This window comes from Plecotus auritus, assembly GCF_963455305.1.
Source record: "Plecotus auritus genome assembly, chromosome: 4".
Classification (NCBI taxonomy): Eukaryota; Metazoa; Chordata; class Mammalia; order Chiroptera; family Vespertilionidae; genus Plecotus; species Plecotus auritus.
In genome coordinates this window covers 57,108,209-57,126,468 of record NC_137775.1, presented here as the reverse complement: position 1 = coordinate 57,126,468, position 18,260 = coordinate 57,108,209, and the positions used below count along the sequence as shown (strand labels likewise).

General features: G+C 40.8%; 1 protein-coding gene across 2 annotated transcripts in view; it reads right to left on the bottom strand.

Moving 5' to 3' along the window:
* The window catches only part of RARS2 (arginyl-tRNA synthetase 2, mitochondrial), a 74,862-nt gene that overhangs the window by 2,575 nt on the left and 54,027 nt on the right, over positions 1 to 18,260 (bottom strand). For both annotated transcript variants that reach the window (XM_080666911.1, XM_080666912.1), the window contains 10 exons: positions 17,396 to 17,554; positions 16,332 to 16,438; positions 14,679 to 14,774; positions 7,446 to 7,506; positions 6,162 to 6,238; positions 5,325 to 5,449; positions 3,686 to 3,753; positions 3,496 to 3,605; positions 1,817 to 1,912; positions 232 to 306 (listed from right to left, as the gene is read on the bottom strand). In XM_080666911.1, the coding sequence (XP_080523037.1) occupies positions 232 to 306; positions 1,817 to 1,912; positions 3,496 to 3,605; positions 3,686 to 3,753; positions 5,325 to 5,449; positions 6,162 to 6,238; positions 7,446 to 7,506; positions 14,679 to 14,774; positions 16,332 to 16,438; positions 17,396 to 17,554 (974 nt within the window). The remainder of the gene's footprint in view (positions 1 to 231; positions 307 to 1,816; positions 1,913 to 3,495; positions 3,606 to 3,685; positions 3,754 to 5,324; positions 5,450 to 6,161; positions 6,239 to 7,445; positions 7,507 to 14,678; positions 14,775 to 16,331; positions 16,439 to 17,395; positions 17,555 to 18,260) is intronic.

The window sequence follows — 18,260 nt, the reverse complement described above, 5'->3', positions numbered from 1 at the left end:
TCTGTAACCTCCTATGAGGCTGCTGTTTCCTGTTCACTTGACTGAGTGAATAGATGAACATTGATTGCTAATTTGCAAAGATGAAGCAAGAATTCCTGTAACTTAAAGCACGCAATATTTTTAGGCCAGAGGATTTATTTAGAGGAACACTTCAGATGAAGGAAAGGTTCTTTGTCAGATCAGGCCTCAGCTGTCTGGTTATACCTGAAAATAGCAAGATTATAAAAGTACCTTAGAGTTAGAAGGTAGCTGACAATGTGCCTGGGTTGAAGGTCCTGAGATGATCTATAAAGCACTTCGTCAAACCTAAAAGAAAGATGACAGGAGCAACTGTCAGGGGAAGATGTGCACATGTTACTAAGCTAAGATGTTAAGACAGATCCAAGATGTAAGGTTGACCTGACATCACTAAGGGTAGGAGGTATATGAAAAAAGACCTGTGTACAGTTGAAGGTATAGGCACATTTTTCTCTCACAAATTTCTAGATGACAGGCACTTTCTAAATCATCTTTTTATTCCTGAGGCCTACTTCAGCACAAGAACTCAAACCATGGCTGTTAAATTGAATGTAAAAGCTGCTTAGTGATGTTTAGGGACATAATCTAGAAACTAGCAAACAGAGCCTACCCTCAATGCCAAAAAATCCAAGTAGGCTTTTATTTCCTCACAAATTAGCCAAATATGAGTAAACTAGCTCCTTTTGATCCCAGGAAAGAATCACTGACCGCTGTGTGGCAATCAGACAAAACTGCCTTGGTAACCATCCACATCCCTTCTGGAGACTGAGCTCTCCTCACAAGGCTGGCTTCCCAGTAATGCTGGAGAGCTCAAAGGTGCAATCTCCTGCCCCGTATGAGGGCATCAGACAGATGCATATTTGAAACTATGACTTGAAACCAAGAGGCAAATGGAAGACTCTGGGAAGCTGTGTAAAGGCAGGGATTTTCCTTTACTTACCATGGAGGGTGAGTAAAAATTACACCGTTACGCTTTTACCAGGGTTCACATTCTCATACTACCTAAAGGGTGGTAGGTGCTTAGGCTAATTCAGTGGTGGTAATATTTTTAAGACCTAACGACCATTCATATGCCCTCTGTGTGCCCTTAAAGGGCAGACATTCACTTTTTAATCTACCTTGAGGAAAATGCTGTCTAGAGGCAGGAGCTAGCTACTAGCCTGTTCACTCTAGTGGCTAGCAAACCACCAACAATCATTTTGTAACTGGACCCCACAAGTCAGGCCCTCTTCTTATCTCTGCAAGTTAGGTCCCCTGTTTTCCCCTAACAAAACTATATTAACCCACCCGTTCCCTTGTAGCGATAGGCTGCTTAATGTTTAAACTGTGGGGCTCAGCAAGACTGACCAGTACCTGGATTAATAATTTGTGACCTACTGGTCAAACAACCATTTCAGGAAAACCACAAATAACATCTCACTTCAATGTTTCTGCTTCTTCAGAGAAAGGAATGGTCACAGGGCAATAATTTACAAGCTGACTTTGCAGAAAACGATGGAGACTCAATACCACCCATGACCCATGTGTCCTCTCACAGCATCTTAGAATCTACTCCTTGAGAATTTACCCTAACACCCCTCCTCACTCCCCTTTCCCAGCTTAAAAATCCTTAACCTCGTCCAGCGGTAAGATGGATTTGAGGCACTATTAGGTCTCTCATCTTGGTTGGCTCCTCAATCAATAAATTCCAAAGGCTGAGGTTTTGAGTTTTGGCCTTTCGAAGCAGCAGGCACAGGAACCTAGGTTCAGAACAATTTCACTAAGCAGAAGCTGACTCAATAATACTCGAAAACCATACCTGAGAAGATGCTGGAGAATTGAAACAGACTGCGGCTCTTGTAGACAAGCAGTGTTGAAGTCATTCAGATAACCACATCCAAAAGTCTCTTCCAAACTGTTATCAAAAGTTTGAAAACAACAAAGGATTAAACAAGTCATTGAAGGACACATAATTTCAAGTGATGAACACCATGTCATAATACAGTCTTGCTCTCCTTAATATACAGTCATGCCGCATAATGCTGGTCAATCATGGACGGAGTATAGGATGGTGCTCCCATAAGATTATAATGGAGCTGAAAAATTCCTATCACTTTTTGATATTGTAGCTGTCATAACACTATAGTACAATGCACTACACAAATACTTACCATTGAGTGATAATTGCCTACAGTGTTCAGTACAGTAACATGCTGTACAGATTTGTAGCCTATGAGCTGTAGGAAAACAGAATCTATTACCCCAAAATATGTCTATTTGGCATAAGTATTATTTAGGCTGGTTAACTTTAAGAGACAATATATATGAAAGGGGAGAAGCTCTGAAAATCAAGTAGATGTTACACTTTGTAAAGACATATTTGTAAGAGAATCTCCATTTGTAAGGGTGTCTCCCTCCGGTACCCTGAAGATGAAAATGACCTTATTTCTAGAAACTCTTATCAATGCAGAAGATTAGGACTTAAATTTGCATAACAATCTCACCCTTGATTTTAACTATGCTCTTCCTGGTAACCTTCCATAACTGACCAACCTCACCCCCAACATCTCCTTTTGTCTTCAACTGAAGATGGTTATTTTAAGGTGGTGGCTCCAGGCATTTTGGCAAGTAACTCAGTTTTCGTGGGTCTCTTCCACGTATACTGGAAGTATACACATTATTAAACTTTAGTTTTTCTCCTGCTAATCTGTCTTTTATTATAGGAATATTTCAGTCAGGAACCCAGAAGGAAGGGTACAGGGAAATTATTTTTGCTCCCCTACAGAGCAATAGACTATATAGCATACAGCCTATGTGTGTGTAGCAGGCTATCCCATCTAGATTTATGAAAATGCACTCTATGATGTGTGCACAACCATGAAATCACCTCAGAATGCATTTCTCAGTCATGCTCCACTTAGTGACAGGGCCTGTCTTTAAAACTAAGTTCAACCTGATGCTTCAATTTTTAAAAAAAAAATTTTAAAAAAAATATTTTTAGAGAGAGTAAGAAGAGGAGAGGGATAAAGGAGAGAGACAGAGAGAGAGAGAAAATAACACTGACCAGTTGCCTCTTGCATGCACGCAGACCATGCATCAAATTCACAACCTGGGCTATGTGCCCTGATGGAATTGAACATTTGGTGTAAGAGATGATGCTCCAACAGAGCCACACCAGCCAGGGCTTGATGCCTCAATTTTTCCTAAATCTGTATCTTTATCTGAAAACGGAGTATATTCTTTTGGTAGGATTATTGTGAATACTAAATAAAGTAAAATGCATAAAAGCATTTCCTACATAGGTGCTCAATAAATATTCTAGAAACTCCACAAGAAAACAACATAACATGTAGGCTGTCCACTGTACTTTAATTAGTTTTTAATATGAGATATCAGAGAAGCCCGGAAAATAGGGCCTTTGGTCTTAGGACTGCAGCAGTCAAACCCCACCCTGAGAAGGGCAGAGTGGCCCACTGTTTCCCTGTAGCCTCTTCTCACCTGTGGAGGCGGGCGTGCGTGTACTGTAGGAAGACACCTGTGTCCCCACGACTCTGGAACACACGATCCCAGCTGAACTGATAGTCAGATAAGAGTAAACCTCTGAAGTCCTAAAATGACAGAGGAATCTTCAGTGCTGGGATCCGTTCTACTACCACACAAAAGGGCCTTAGGAAGCAGTCTAACAGACCTGAATAATGAGTGCTGCCAGCCCGACCCTCTCTGCAGTCTCCTGTGGGTTCTCCAGTTCTTTGGTGGCTGAAACAGACAAAGGTGGTATCGTTAACCTGCACGAACCTACACAGAGTCAGGGACTGAAGTGGAGATAAAATCTGCCCAAAATGGATGCTGGCGGTATCAAGAACAAACAGGTTTACAGTGGGCAATTTACTTTTCTAATTTGGGTTTATTTGCCTTTGATAATGACAATTCCCCTGCCTTCATTAAAAGGGAAAATATTCGTTTTTGTTTTATAAATATCCCTTATAAGAAAATATCCTTCTAAGACAATAGATATAGCTGGCACTTATTTTTCCAAGGGTGCCGGTTAAACAAAGCCATAAGGACTTGTGACTAGTTTCAAATTATATAACAGGAACTTCACAGGACCACTACCAACAATGGAATGATAATCTGAAGCCGTCCATGAAAAGAAGCCACAGTAGTATCAACTCAGATTACTGAACTGAACAATACTTGAGCAGCAAGTCTGAAAATTCTGGCACCTTTAATTAGTGAAAGCTATTTTTTAAATAAGTTAGTGAAAGTTCAGTGGAGGAATGGTCATAATAAATCACACTGCACAAAAGTCCAGCAAAATATAAAAGTGGCACATAGGGTAAGATCCTTCTTTTTCACAGCTGCATAGCATTCCATGGTATAAATGTACCACAGCTTTTTTATCCACTCATCTACTAATGGGCACTAGGGCTGTTTCCACATCTTAGCTATTATAAATTGCGCTGCTATAAACATAGGGAAGCATATGTTCTTTCTGACTGGTGTTTTGGGTTTCTTAGGATATATTCCTAGAAGCATCCATCTTACATAAAAACTGCTGTTTAAAATTTTAACCCTGCCATTTTGGCTTCTGTAAATGCTTGCTTGCTTAATAATAAGGAAAATAAGACTACTCCTATTCCAGAGAGGCCGTGGACTATGCCCCAGACAGAGTTGTCAGTGCTGACACCAGGCCAGGCCTTGAGATATGGTCTCATGGCCCCTTCCCAGCACGTAGGCCTTTTTTCCCAGAAGGCCTGGAAGTCTCATTTCAAATTTGGGAGACAGAAGAGCTAGGAAAAGTATAAATAGAAAAGGTTTCCTCCATGTGGGGGGGCCCAGAATTTAAAAGGCACATTTTTCTCTGGCCCTGCACTTAATAAAATGTAACTCCCTTTCTCTAAGCGTGGTTTTATTCCCGGTCTTCTGTAACAAGATCACTGGGTCAAATGGCAGTTCCATATTTAATATTTTAAGGGAACCCCATACTGTTTTTCATTTTGGCTGCACCAGTCTGCATTCCTACCAGCAGTATAGTAGGTTTCCCTTTTCTCCACATTCTTGCCAGCACTTGTCATTTGTTGATTTGTTGATGGTAGCCAGGGGTAGGTGGGTGGTGGGACGAGATTAACCGAAGAACTTTTATGCATATATACATAACTCATGGACACAGATAATAGGGTGGTGAAGGCCTGGGTGGGGGGTGGGAGCAAGCTAGAAGAGGTCAATGGGGGGGAAAAAGAAGACATATGTAATAATTTCAACAATAAAGATTAAAAAAAAAAAAAGGCAGATAAGTTATGACTATAACAACAAAAAAGTGAATTCACTCTTAATAGAAGCCATGTTCTGTAGCATCCTTAATCGAATCTCATTTAAGACATCTTCCAGAAAAGTAACATCTCCTCTTCGAGTCTTCATTCCCTGCACTACTCCAAAGGGCACATGTTGGCATCTGAAATGGAGTGAGCATTTAGTTAACTGAAAACTAAAAACGAGCTAGTTACCAAAGTATAGAATAATACCATTTTGGAGAGTAGTCTGAACTTCAACTCTCATAATGGGGTTTTAAAAAATTAATAGATTGAAACATGATGTGATTTATTGTATGCCACAGATGTTAAACACACAGCATTATTTAGAGAGATAATCACTAGCATAGTTGCCTTTTTGAAAAACAGGAGAGGGGGGTAAAGAATTTCGAAAATCAGCCCTAGCTGGTTTTGCTCAGTGGATAGAGCATCGGCTTACAGACTGAAGGGTCCTGGGTTTCATGCCCGTCAAGGGCACATGCCCAGGTTGTGGGCTTGATCCCCAGTAGGGGTGTGCAAGGGCAGTCAGTCAATGGTTCATTTTTATCATTGATGTTTTTTTTTTCTCTCTCTCCCGCTCTCTAAAATCAATAAAGATATATTAAAAAAAAGAATTTTGAAAATCAAGCCACTGAGAGCAGACATCTAATAAAAACATTTATTAAATGTTTATATAAGCTACTTATTAATACAGCCAGGCATAAAGCACATAAAAAAATCTGCTTTCCCACACGAACACCTTAGAAATTAGAAGTGAAGTTTCAATGAAAAATTTTAAGAACTTGGCACATTTTTGGATTTGGCTGACGTAACAATGATTCTGAGGCGGGTGGTTAACAACCATGTATACATTACCTTTTTGCCCAGTCATATCCCATGATCTGCAGCATTTGGAACACTTGCTGAAAATGCTTTTTTTGTCCTTTATCTGTCTTTGGGGGGGAAAAAGGTATTTAAAATAAAAGAAAAATGATAATCTACAAAAATATGCTGGACATGAATTAAAATATTTGAGTTCTGACAGACTACAGTCATTGTTAATTGATATGTTTTAAATATACACATAAAGAGGATGCCACCAGAAGACTGTCTTAGGTGAGTGTGCTAGATGAGAAGGAAGAGCAAGCTGCTACACTGTAAGGAGGAAACAGAAGCTTTAATATTCTGAATCTTCTATTTAAATTCCTCCTCTCCCAGCTGTTATGATCTTTATCTCAAATAAGAACAAAGCTAAGCTCTAAAAAGATATTTAAAGGCAACTTTTTTTCTTTGGGGAAAGGAGGTTGCACATGGAAGTGAAGGAAAGGGAAGAAGAGACTAAAATACTACTCAGCAACAAATGGAACAGATACAAACAAGAGATTGGGTGGATTTCAAGGGCATCCCTAAGGCTGAGTAAAAAAAAGCCAATCTCAAAAGGTCACATACTGTGAACGCATTTATATAACATTTGTATAACGACAAAATTGTAGTAATGAAGAACAGAAAAGTGGTTGCCAAGGGCTAGGGTTGGGGAGGTGTGGTTATTAAGTGGTTACCATGAGAGAGTTTGTTTTGTGATGGAACAGTTTTGGATCCTAAATGTGGTGATGGTTATGTGCATCTACATATGTGATAAAATTTCATAAAAACACACCACACAAAAACATTCAGGCCCATGCACCAGTCATGTAAAAATTGGCAAAATTTAATTAAGATCTCTTCCAATGTCGCTTTCTTGGTATGGACATAGCATATGTAAGATACTATTGTTGGGGAAGGCTAGGTAGAGGGCATATGAAAACTCTATCCTATTTTAAAACTTCTTGTGAGTCTTAAAATATTTAAAATAGAAAGTTATTTTTTAAAGTGTATGACAGTGACTTGTACATATTCATTTCACATAACCATTTTCCTGATTTAGATAATTTTGTTTTTACTATGAAACAACGTGAACTTTTTAATTTTTATGTTTTTTTTTTTTTTTAAACATTGTGGTTGCCACCTTAATTACACTTAGTACTGAATTCTTTCTATAGGTTGACAAAATTATTTTTCCGTAATTTTTCAACATGGCATAGATTTTCAATCCAATTTCTATCTTTGCAGTTTTCATGAGGTAGGGATCATAACCTTTTGTTCTTTACTGTGATTACTTACCACATAAATCATTGTATCAAAATTATACTTGTCCATTCGATCTATAGCAGCTGCAAGATCTCTGAAAAAATGGCCATAAATTAAGAGTTACTAAGCAGATCTGGGTAATAATTTGTTTTACCTATTTAATAGTAATAAAGCTTTTCTAATTAAGAATGCCTGTTATCCCACAGGCTGGGGTATATTACCCATGTTTGTATAATTCAAATATCATATTTTGAGATACCAAGTAAAAATAATAAAAATAGCTTTAGGAAAAGCAATAATAAGTGTGCTATGAAAAGATAAAAAACATAAATGAGTAAGACTCTGGAACAAGTAGTAATAATAACTAAATTAGCTCTAGGTATGTTCTTGCCTCTGTCAAATATTAATTGAGCATAGTGGTTTGGGTCAATTTCTGGGTTCTCTATTCTATTCCATTGGTCTATATGTCTGTTCTTGTGCCAGTATAAGGCAGTCTTGAGAACAGTGGCTTTGTAATACAGCTTGATATCTGGTATTGAGATTCCTCCTCCTTTGTTCTTCTTTCTCAGGACTAGTGGCTCGGTGTACGAAATTCGTGAACTGGGGCGGGGGGGGGGGGTGGCCTCAGCCTGGCTTTCACCCTCTCCAATCTGGGACCCCTCGAAGGATGTCCTACTGCCGGTTTATAGGAATTGGGCCTAAACCAGCAGTCAGACATCCGTCTCACAATCCGTGACTGCTGGCTCCTAACCACTCACCTGCCTGCCTGCCTGATTGCCTCTAACCACTCTGCCTGCCGACCTGCTCACCCCCAACTGCCCCTGGTGCCAGCGTGCTTGCCCCCAACTGCCCCCCTCTGCCGGCCTGCTCACTCCAAACTGCCCCCCTGCTGTCCTGCTCACCCCCAACTGGCCCCCCTGCTGGTCTGCTCACCCCCAACTACCCTCCCCGCTGGACTGGTCACACCCAACAGCCCCCCCCCACCAGCCTGATCATCCACAACTGCCGTCCCCTCTTGACCTCTAACCGCCTCTACCTTGGCCCCGCCACCATGGCTCTGTCCAGAACATCCAGAAGGTCCCCCAGTCTAATTAGCATATTACCCTTTAATTAGTATAGATAGAGGCCTGGTGCACGGGCAGGGCCGGCTGGTTTGCCCTGAAAGGTGTCCCGGATCAGGGTGGGGGTTCCCTTGGGGCGTGGGGCGGCCTGGGCAAGGGGCCTGTGGTGGTTTGCAGGTCGGCCACGCCCCCATGGGTATCATCAACAAATCAACAAATGACAAGTGCTGGCGAGGATGTGGAGAAAAAGGAACCCTCGTGCACTGCTGGTAGGAATGCAGACTGGTGCAGCCACTGTGAACAGTATGGAGTTTCCTCAAAAAACTAAAAATGGAACTCCCATTTGACCCAGTGATCCCACTTCTAGGAATATATCCCATGAAACTAGAAACACCAATCAGAAAGGATATATGCACCCCTATGTTCATAGCAGCACAATTACAATAGCTAAGATTTGGAAACAGCCTAAGTGCCCATCGGCAGATGAGCGGATTAAAAACTGTGGTACCTCTACACAATGGAATGCTATGCTGTGGTAAAAAAGAAGGAATTCTTACCATTTGTAACAGCATGGATGGAACTGGAGAGCATTATGCTAAGCGAAATAAGCCAGTCAGAGAAAGATAAATATTACATGATCTCACTCATTTGTGGAATATAATGAACAACATAAACTGATGAACAAAAACAGACCCAGAGACAGAGTAGCATTGATCAGACCATCAAACCTCAGAGGGAAGGTAGGGGAGGGTGGGGGTAAGGGGGGAGATTAATCAAAGGACTTGTATGCATGCATATAAGCCTAACCAATGGACACAGACACCCGGGGGATGAGGGCAGAATGGGGGGTGTGGGGGCAATGGGGGGATAAGGACACATATGTAATACCTTAATCAATAAAGAAAAAAATGGTAGCCAAAACCGGTTTGGCTCAGTGGAAGAGCGTCAGCCTGCGGACTGAAAGGTCCCGGGTTCGATTCCGGTCAAGGGCATGTAACTTGGTTGCGGGCACATCCCCAGTAGGAGGTGTGCAAGAGGCAGCTGATCGATGTTTCTCTCTCATCAATGTTTCTGACTATCTATCACTCTTCCTTCCTCTCTGTAAAAAATCAATAAAATATTTAAAAAAAAAAAAAGAAAAAAATGGTAAAAAAAATACAATAGCTCTAGGCAAAGTGTTTATAGGTAAATATTTTAGGATCTATCCTATCTAATAAAGAGGGAATATGCTAATTGACCATAACTCCGTCACAAAGATGGCTGCACTCACAGCTGAAGCCAAGTTCCCATTAGGAGCCTTAACGAGCAATCAGCAGGGACCTGAGGCTACGCCCAACCCCTGCCCCTGTAGGGCTTGACAGGGGACCTCAGGCCGTGCCCCCCACCCTGGTGTCAGGCTGGGGGACCTCAGACCACTCTCCCCACCCTGGAGCCAGGCCAGGGGACCTGAGGCTGTGCCCCCCTGCCTGGCGGGGCTTGACAGGGGACCTCAAGGTGCACCCCCAGTGCTGAGTTGGGGGAACTCAGGCTGCGTCCCCCCTGAGGCTGTGCCGCCCAACCAGTGCTGGGCTGGGGGACCTGAGGCTGCGCCCCCCCCGCCTGGCGAGGCTTGACAGGGGATCTCAGGCCATGTCCCCCACCTGGCAGGGCTTGACGGGGACCTCAAGGCAGACCCCCACCCTGGTCTGGGCTGGGGGACCTCAAGCCACGTCCCCTGTCCTGGCACCGGGCCAGGGGACCTGAGGCTACGTCCCCTGCCCGGGGGGCTAGACAAGAGTGGGACTGGCCAGGTCTGGATCTAGCCCAATGGGGGCAGGGGCCAGCCGGGTCTGGGTCTCACGTGATTTTGAGGCGCATGTGGGTGGGCGGGGACTTGACTCTGGGTCCTGTGGTGCGCCCCAGACTCTGACAGGAGGAAGGTTTTCATATACATTTTACTAATTTTCTTTCATCTGTGACACTTCTATTATAGAGAAAGGGCAAATAGCAATATTAAATTATTTCCTCTAATCCCCTTTTAATGTGCATGAATTTCGTGCACCGGGCCACTAGTTATAGAATAAAAGCTGTGAATCTCACACCCCCAGCCTCCCACAGGCCCTGAATACCTAGGAAAGGTCAGAATCACCCAACAGGTGGCCCTGCCCAGCAGGAGGTGCCCAGGCTGTCCCAAGGCTGGCACTGCCTCCCTCAGAGTTCTCTCTACGGCTTCCACACCCTGCCCACATAGTGCTGCTTGGAGGGATCTGTTTCTTCTGTGCTCAGCACGTTCTTCCTGACAAAGCCACACTTTTTTCTCTCTGTCATTATCTTGTTACCCAAGGAAAAGGAATGTGCCACTGTTTGTTATATGTATGTACGGAACAGTTTTGTTCTCTGTTCTTAATTTAAAAAACAGATTCTACACAATCTATAATAAAAAAAGGGAAATATGCTAATTAGACCAGCTGTCCTTCTGGACATCATTCCAGATGAAACCGGGGCCGGAGGGAAGCCCATGTCCCGGGTGCCTGCTGGCAGCCAGAGGGAAGCCCAGGTCCCAGGTGCCAGAGGGAAGCCGGTGCCGGCAGCCGGGGGAAGGAAGGCCTACTCTTACACAAATTTTGTGCATTGGGCCTCTAGTTAATTATAAAAACAAAAAACCTATTGTAAAGAATCACCTAATTGTCATCAATTTGCAATACACTCTATTAAAGAACATATTGAAAACTAGAGGCCCATTGCATGAAGAGATTCATGCACTAGGCCTTCCTTCCCTTGGCTTCCAGCACCCATTTTCCTCTGGTACCCAGGACCCAGGCCTTCACTCTGGCTGGAGTCTGCAGTCTTCATCTTTGCTACGGCCAGAGTGCCGCTCCTGTAGATCCCTTCGCCCCCCACCCTCCCTCTCATAGCAGGCGTCCTGACCCACCCGGCCACTCCATGCCTGGAGCAGCTGGGTGGCCGCCATCTTTGTCCTTCTAATTTGCATATTCCCTCCTGATTGGCTGGTGGGCATAGCCAAGTGATGGTCAATTTGCATGTTTCTCTTTTATTAGTGTAGATAGTTGATGTAGTAGCTAAATAGATAAATTCTAGCTACTCCTCTATTAGTATGATCAAGGGATTTCAAAGTCTTGGATCAGTAATAAGTAATATTTTCTAAAGCATGTTAAAAGATCATAACGTACTTCAATAAAAGTTCTATTTAACTCCCTCATCTCTGATTAACTAGAAAAGACCCAGTTTACATGTTATATAAAATAATAAAAAATAAACCATAAACTATGAAATTTCAAGTCAAGATGATAAAAACGTTGAAATTTAAAATTAAAATGATTATTGACAATATGTGATACTGGGAGAGGACTTAAAAAGTTCCTAGATCTTTTGAAATGTTAGGATTATCAAAATATCATTAGTACTCACCTCATAATCTATAATAATAAAGGCGTAATATGCTAATTAGATCAGACAGCTGAACAACCTTCCAGACGAAGCCAGGGCTGCAAGGGCAGACCGAGGCAAGCTGCAGTGACTGCGAGGGCCGAGCCCCTTGCACGAATTTCGTGCATCGGGCCTCTAGTCCTATGTAATAAAAAGCCTAATATGCAAATTGTTCCCTCAACTGGGAGTTCGACTAGGGGCCAGGGTTGGCGGCGGTGGCAGGCAGCTGGGGGAAGGAAGGCACCCTGGCTGGTAGCCGGCAGCCGCTAGGGACTCTACCCATGCACGAATTTCATGCACTGGGCTTCTAGTCCCGATATAACATAAAACTTGCACTCTCAATGGAGGCAAAAACTGGTTCTTAAAGGACAGTAAAATCTTACTCTTTTTATGTGTAAAGCACATATTTGCATACAACACATACAGATATATAGTATATTTATGGTATTAACATTCATGAGGGTAGGCAAGTAGGAAAAACAGTTCCCAAGAGGGGTATAATGAAAAAAAAGAAAAGGTTGTGAAACACTGGTCTAGAAGATTATTCCCAAAATGAAGTCACATATATATACTCCCATTATACTTTTTGTTTTGAGCAAAGGACAAAACAGATAAGCCTTCTGATCCATTGAAAGAATAAAAGAGAAGAGTATAAGAAAAAGTTGTAGGTTGAGTTTGTAGAACTCGAACTGAAAGCCAGAAGATATGCCAGGTCATTTAGTCCAGGCCTCTCATTTCACAAAGTATGGAACCATGGCTCAGAGAGGTAAGTGATGGGCATGTTCTCAGAACAAAGTTCAGGTACCCAGCCCCGCCCTGTGCTCTTGTCAGTGTTCTAAACTTTTCTTTGTTGTTATAACAATTCCTTTAACTCACACTTACACAGATGTATTCTATAAGGAACCCATTGAAAGGGCAGAAACAACTAAAGGTAGAGTAAGGCAAAAAATCAAACACTTCAAACAAGTAGCAAAGACAAAATTATTTTCCAAAGAAAAAAGAGAAAGTGTAAGTATTACAATAAATACAGTTGGCCCTCCACATCCATGGGTATCACAACCGTAAATAGAAAATTTTGGACAAAAAGGTTATGTTGTTGATGTATATGTACTGTGCAGTCAGGACTGCTCTAAGATGGTTGCATCTGTACTGAACATGTATAGACTTTTTTTCCTTGCCATTATTCCCTAAACAATACAGTGTAACAACTATTTATATAGTACTAGATATTGTTAAGTACTCTGGAGATGATTTAAAGTATACGGGAGGATTTGCGTAGTTTATATGCAAATACTACACCATTTTATATTAGGCACTTGAGCATCTATGGATTTTGGTATCTGTGGGCATCCTGGAACCAACCATGGATACCAAGGGATGACTGTACACAGAATAATCTAGACCTAATAATAACCAAAAAAAGATACCAAATTCAGGGCAGTTATAGGGTCTTCATGTCATGGAACTTCCATTCTGAGTGGACACAATTCTTATAACCATTGCTCATAGGTCTCTTTTGTAATCTGTCCAGCAATAGTTAGCTGGCACAAAAATTTTTTTCTATTACAGGCAGTCCTCAGGTTACGTCAGACTCGACGTATGTCGTTTCATGGTTACGTTGCCATCTCCCATTTATTTATAAAAAAAGTTCCGTCATTTCAACGTATGTACATATGTGCTTTATGTTTTTTATTATTCACCACAAGTAAAGGTCAGGAATTGTTCTTTCTTTTAAAGTTTCACTTCATTATTGCTGTGTATGTACTCCATGTGAGTGACGTAGGTGCTTATGTAGATGGGTTCCAAATTAACGGCGAAAATCGTCGTTGCGCCGTAGGAACGGATCTCCGACGTAACCCGAGGACCTACTGTTTATATTTTTTGTATCTAGAAAAAGAAATGTACTTCTTAAGATATATGGGTTCTTTTCATTTCCCACCCTCAACTGTATGGAATTGATAAAAAGACATTTCAAAAAGTAAAAAAAGTAGATTAATTTTCTGAAGGACAGTAAGAGAGATAGATGGCTATTTAAAGTTGTTTTGAACAAATGATAGTAGTTAAAAAAAAAAAAAGAAAAAATGTCATTAGTTTCACTATGCTTACAAGAGATTTGTGATATAATATAAAACTAGCCCAGGAGACACTAGAGCCTTTTGCCAGCAGTGCTTGAATATGGCCATGTGTGCTTGTGTGGCTTTTTTATTTTCCTGTCTTTTCCTTCCTATTAGCTTTGTCTCAGAAATAAGTGTGTTTGACAATGCCAGATCTTATTAACAGAGACTGTTTGTTCCACAGGAGTCAGTCTTGGAGACAGAAGAAAAAATGTAAGTGACATGGCCTGTTTTACCACAATCAGAATGAGGACTGATTGTTAAGATGGTCTTTACAGAGTGAGGACACCAATGAGCTCATACAGCCACCTTTTAGCATACATTCCCTCCCACTATGCAATTGTAAAATATTTATAGTTGATTATGAGGAATCTCAATTTTATAGTTGGTAGAATAATGTGGAATCTTATGATGTTTATTTAACGAATTGTAAGTAGTTTTCAGTCACTTTTCTGATGATTTTTAACCTTTCTAGGCAATAAAACTTGCACTAAACAGAAACCCAAAAAGTATATTTTTAGTGATGAGAACAAGAGATTTAGAAACTAGCCTTTGGTAATAGTTTTGAGGATAACATAATTGTCTTAGCATTAACTCTAGAACAAATAACATGAAGTCATATACACATTCTAATTCTAATGCTGATCTTCACATAAGATACAAACCTGGTTGCATAGAGAGATGTCCCATCACTACGCATCACAGTACAAACTGAGGAGGGGTCACCATTCCCAGAAAGATCCACTACAGCTGTTCCTTTCCTAGAAATGCAAAAGGGTAACTTGAAGCAACGTAATAAAAATTAAGACCTTTAAAAGTATAATATCTATAACATTATCTTTGGCAAACCAGAAGCTATTTTTATTACTTAAGTAGCAATAAGTGGTATAACCAACAACGAAGAAAAATAAGATGGAATCTGACCATGAATCTATCACGAGTGGGTATAATCCTATATAATAAAAGCCTAATGTGCTAAGTTGTCATCCGGTCAGCCGTTCAACCAATCGAAGTGTAATATGCTAATGATATGCTAAGGCCCCTCAACGGCTTGCTATGACATGCACTGACCACCAGGGGGCAGATGCTCTGACTGATAGGTTAGCTTGCTGCTGGGGTCTGGCCGATTGGGACTGAGCAAGATAGGCCAGACATGCGCTGGAGCCCTCCTGCGGTCCTCCCCAGCTGGCCAACCTCCCATGTCACTCCTTGGCCCTGATCATGCACCAGTGGGGTCCCTCGGCCTCGCTTATGCTCTCTCGCAATCCAGGCTGAGGGACCCCCCCCCACTCCCAGTGCATGAATTTCATGCACTGGGACTCTAGTACAATTAATATTTGGTTATCTTGTAACTCTGGATAAGGTACTTAGATAATGTAATAAACATACCTAAAAAAAAAATGAGATTACAACTATAGTTTAACTATAAAACACCATATTTTTTCTCTAATTCCAGTTATTATAACATTAAATATTGGACTAGCTTTGAGATGCCATAAAGTACCCTTGAGTAATAAAACCATGGGATTTTGTTATTGTCTTCCCTGCCTGAGCAAAAATTAGAATCTGTATATGGTAATCTAAAAATTTTCCTTAATGACATTGCTGAGGATTTTATTAAACACAGTTTCCATGTCTTCTTTATAATAGAAGGCAAAAGAAATTGCTCTTTGGTTCTATGAAAAGTGGCACTTCTAAGCAACTGGTTTGCTTTTACATTACAGATATCTGAGCTGCTATGATTGGTACTATTTTTCTGTTTGGTTGACAGAAAGCTCAAAGCTAAATTAGAAATCTACCTTAGCCAGGAAACAGAATCCCAGTGTGTGTTACATGACGTACTGATATCACCCTGACTTTATATTATTTTCTGCCCCCACTTCCTGATTTCTTCCTTTTACTCTTTCAAAAGCTTGTTGTATTACACCTATTTTCATGAGCTGCCTTAAATCTTTTATTGAAGAGGATAGGATTATTTTTTTAAAAAAGGCAGGGTTAAGAAGATGTGAATTCTATTGCTTTTTTACAGTTATACTATTATCAGCCGTTGTGACCTTAGGCAGGTCATGCGTACCTTCTGTTCTTGTTTGCTCATGTGCAAACAGCAGATAATATCCTTTCTCCCAACCTTACCAGAATTTTGTTATGGCAGCAAAAGACAGCATGTACAAAAGTACTTTGAATAGCAAAAGCACTATTAAAAAAATGCCAGAAAGGGCTGCATAGCACATTCTGTTGTCCTTACTGAGTGAATATATCAACACCAATTTCAAAAAAAGAACAAATAATTTTACTAAAGAATAGTAGCCTGATCATACATTGTTTTCTGCAGGAGTCCTTTACTGTCCAGCAACTTTAAGACTTCTTGAGATTTTTCACGGTAAAATGATTCTCCTGAGTATTCATCAAAATGTACTCCTAGACGCTAAAAGGGTTCAGAAACAAAAGAAAAAGAGTTACTTAAATGTCCTTTACCTTACCCTAAGACAAAATAGGATGCCCTACAGTCTGGCACACAGAACAAGTCACTCCTCTGCTCTAACCTTCTAAAGGCTCCTCCACCAGTCAAGTCCTCCTAACAGTACCATACTGTCCAATATGGTAGTTTTAGGCACAGGAGGCTATTGAAATTCCCATGAAATACAATAAAACGTTTAGTTTCTCAATGACATTACTCACACTGTAGCCACACAAGGCTAGTGGCTGCCATACTGGACAGCAAAGATACAGGACATTTCCATCACCTCACGAAACCAGATTAGACAGCCCTGGAAAACATCCCATATCACGTCCCACCGTATAACCTCTTCAATCTCCTCTCCTACAGTCTGCATCTTGTTTACCTACTCCAGCCACATGGGCTTCTTTACAGAAACTCTCTTCAGTCCACGTATGCCTGACCTCTTCTTCCCTGCTTAATTTTCCTCCACAGCATCATTACCATCTAACAGACTACATGCTCTTATTTAATTCGCACTGCCTTTGTTTAATGCACTGTCTCCATGCTAGAATGTAAAGTCCATGAGAAATTTTATCTTTTTTATTCACTGTTGTATTTTTCCCATGCCCTAAAAAGTTAATTAAATGAACAAATTTATATCCATCATGAAGAAAAAATGGTGGAAAAAAAAGTAGAGGAATGATAGAGAAAAGAAAAGCCTCCCTGAAATGAAGTATCAGAATGTCAGTCTGTTAAGTTCCTAGGCTGTAGGATTATTTCACAGCTCTAACTTTCAGCCCAAAGAACAATATTTGAGTCCTAAATTCCAACTCAATGACAAATCTATTCTTAAAACATGCGCTTAAGAAGAAACTTGGCTGCCTGGTGGTACCAGTCAAGAGCTGCACCACATCTCAAGAAAGCAGGAGAGTGGACAGGTACCTTGTAAATCCGAATGTACTCTTCTACGCTCAAGTCCCGAAATTTTTGCCATAATTCAAGTGCTTGCATGTCACCTAGTTCCAATCGCTGGAAGAACTCATGTGCTGATTTGGCTACACTTTTGTCTTCTGCTGCTTCTTTATTAACTTGTACATAAACCTAAAAGCACAACAGTAATATATATTACTAGTCACAGTTATCTTCAATAAGGAAAAGAAAAAAAAACACAGTCCTAAAAATTCTCATTTAAACGTTATCCAACCGCCCTCATCACAGAGTGTAACCTTTTCTTTTTTTGCCATGAGCCTTTAGTGAACCCTATGGATCTCTTCTTCTCTAAATGCATAAAGTAAAATACATACATTTACAAAGAAAATAATTACATTGAAATAGTTATCCAATTTTTTTTTTTTATTTAAGATATAGTAATAAAGGAAAATGGTAACTTTCTGATAGAGGTTAGTGAAAATGTATAAATTTTTCTTCCCATCCAAGTTCATAGACCCTTACATTAAGAAAGCCTGGCTTAGGCTAGAATAGCATGTGTCTTGTTTTTTTATTTTTGAAAGTCAAATTGTTATTGCTGCAACTTGGCTCAATCTGGCAAAGAAAAGGCCAAAGGATGATTTAGCAGTTGTTTTAATGAAATTATTTTTTTAATTGTTCTCTAAATGCACAAAAGACCAGTAAAATAGGTGATCCAGGAAGACTTTTTGGACAGTTAGCTTAGCTTAATTATACTCCAACATGGGCTCCTGAGAACTGCGTAGAGCCCTCACCGCTGGAGTACTTTTGTACCATCTGCCTTGGCTGGTTCAGCTCTGCACCACCCAATGACAGGAGTGGAGCTGGAGAGTTTGTTAAG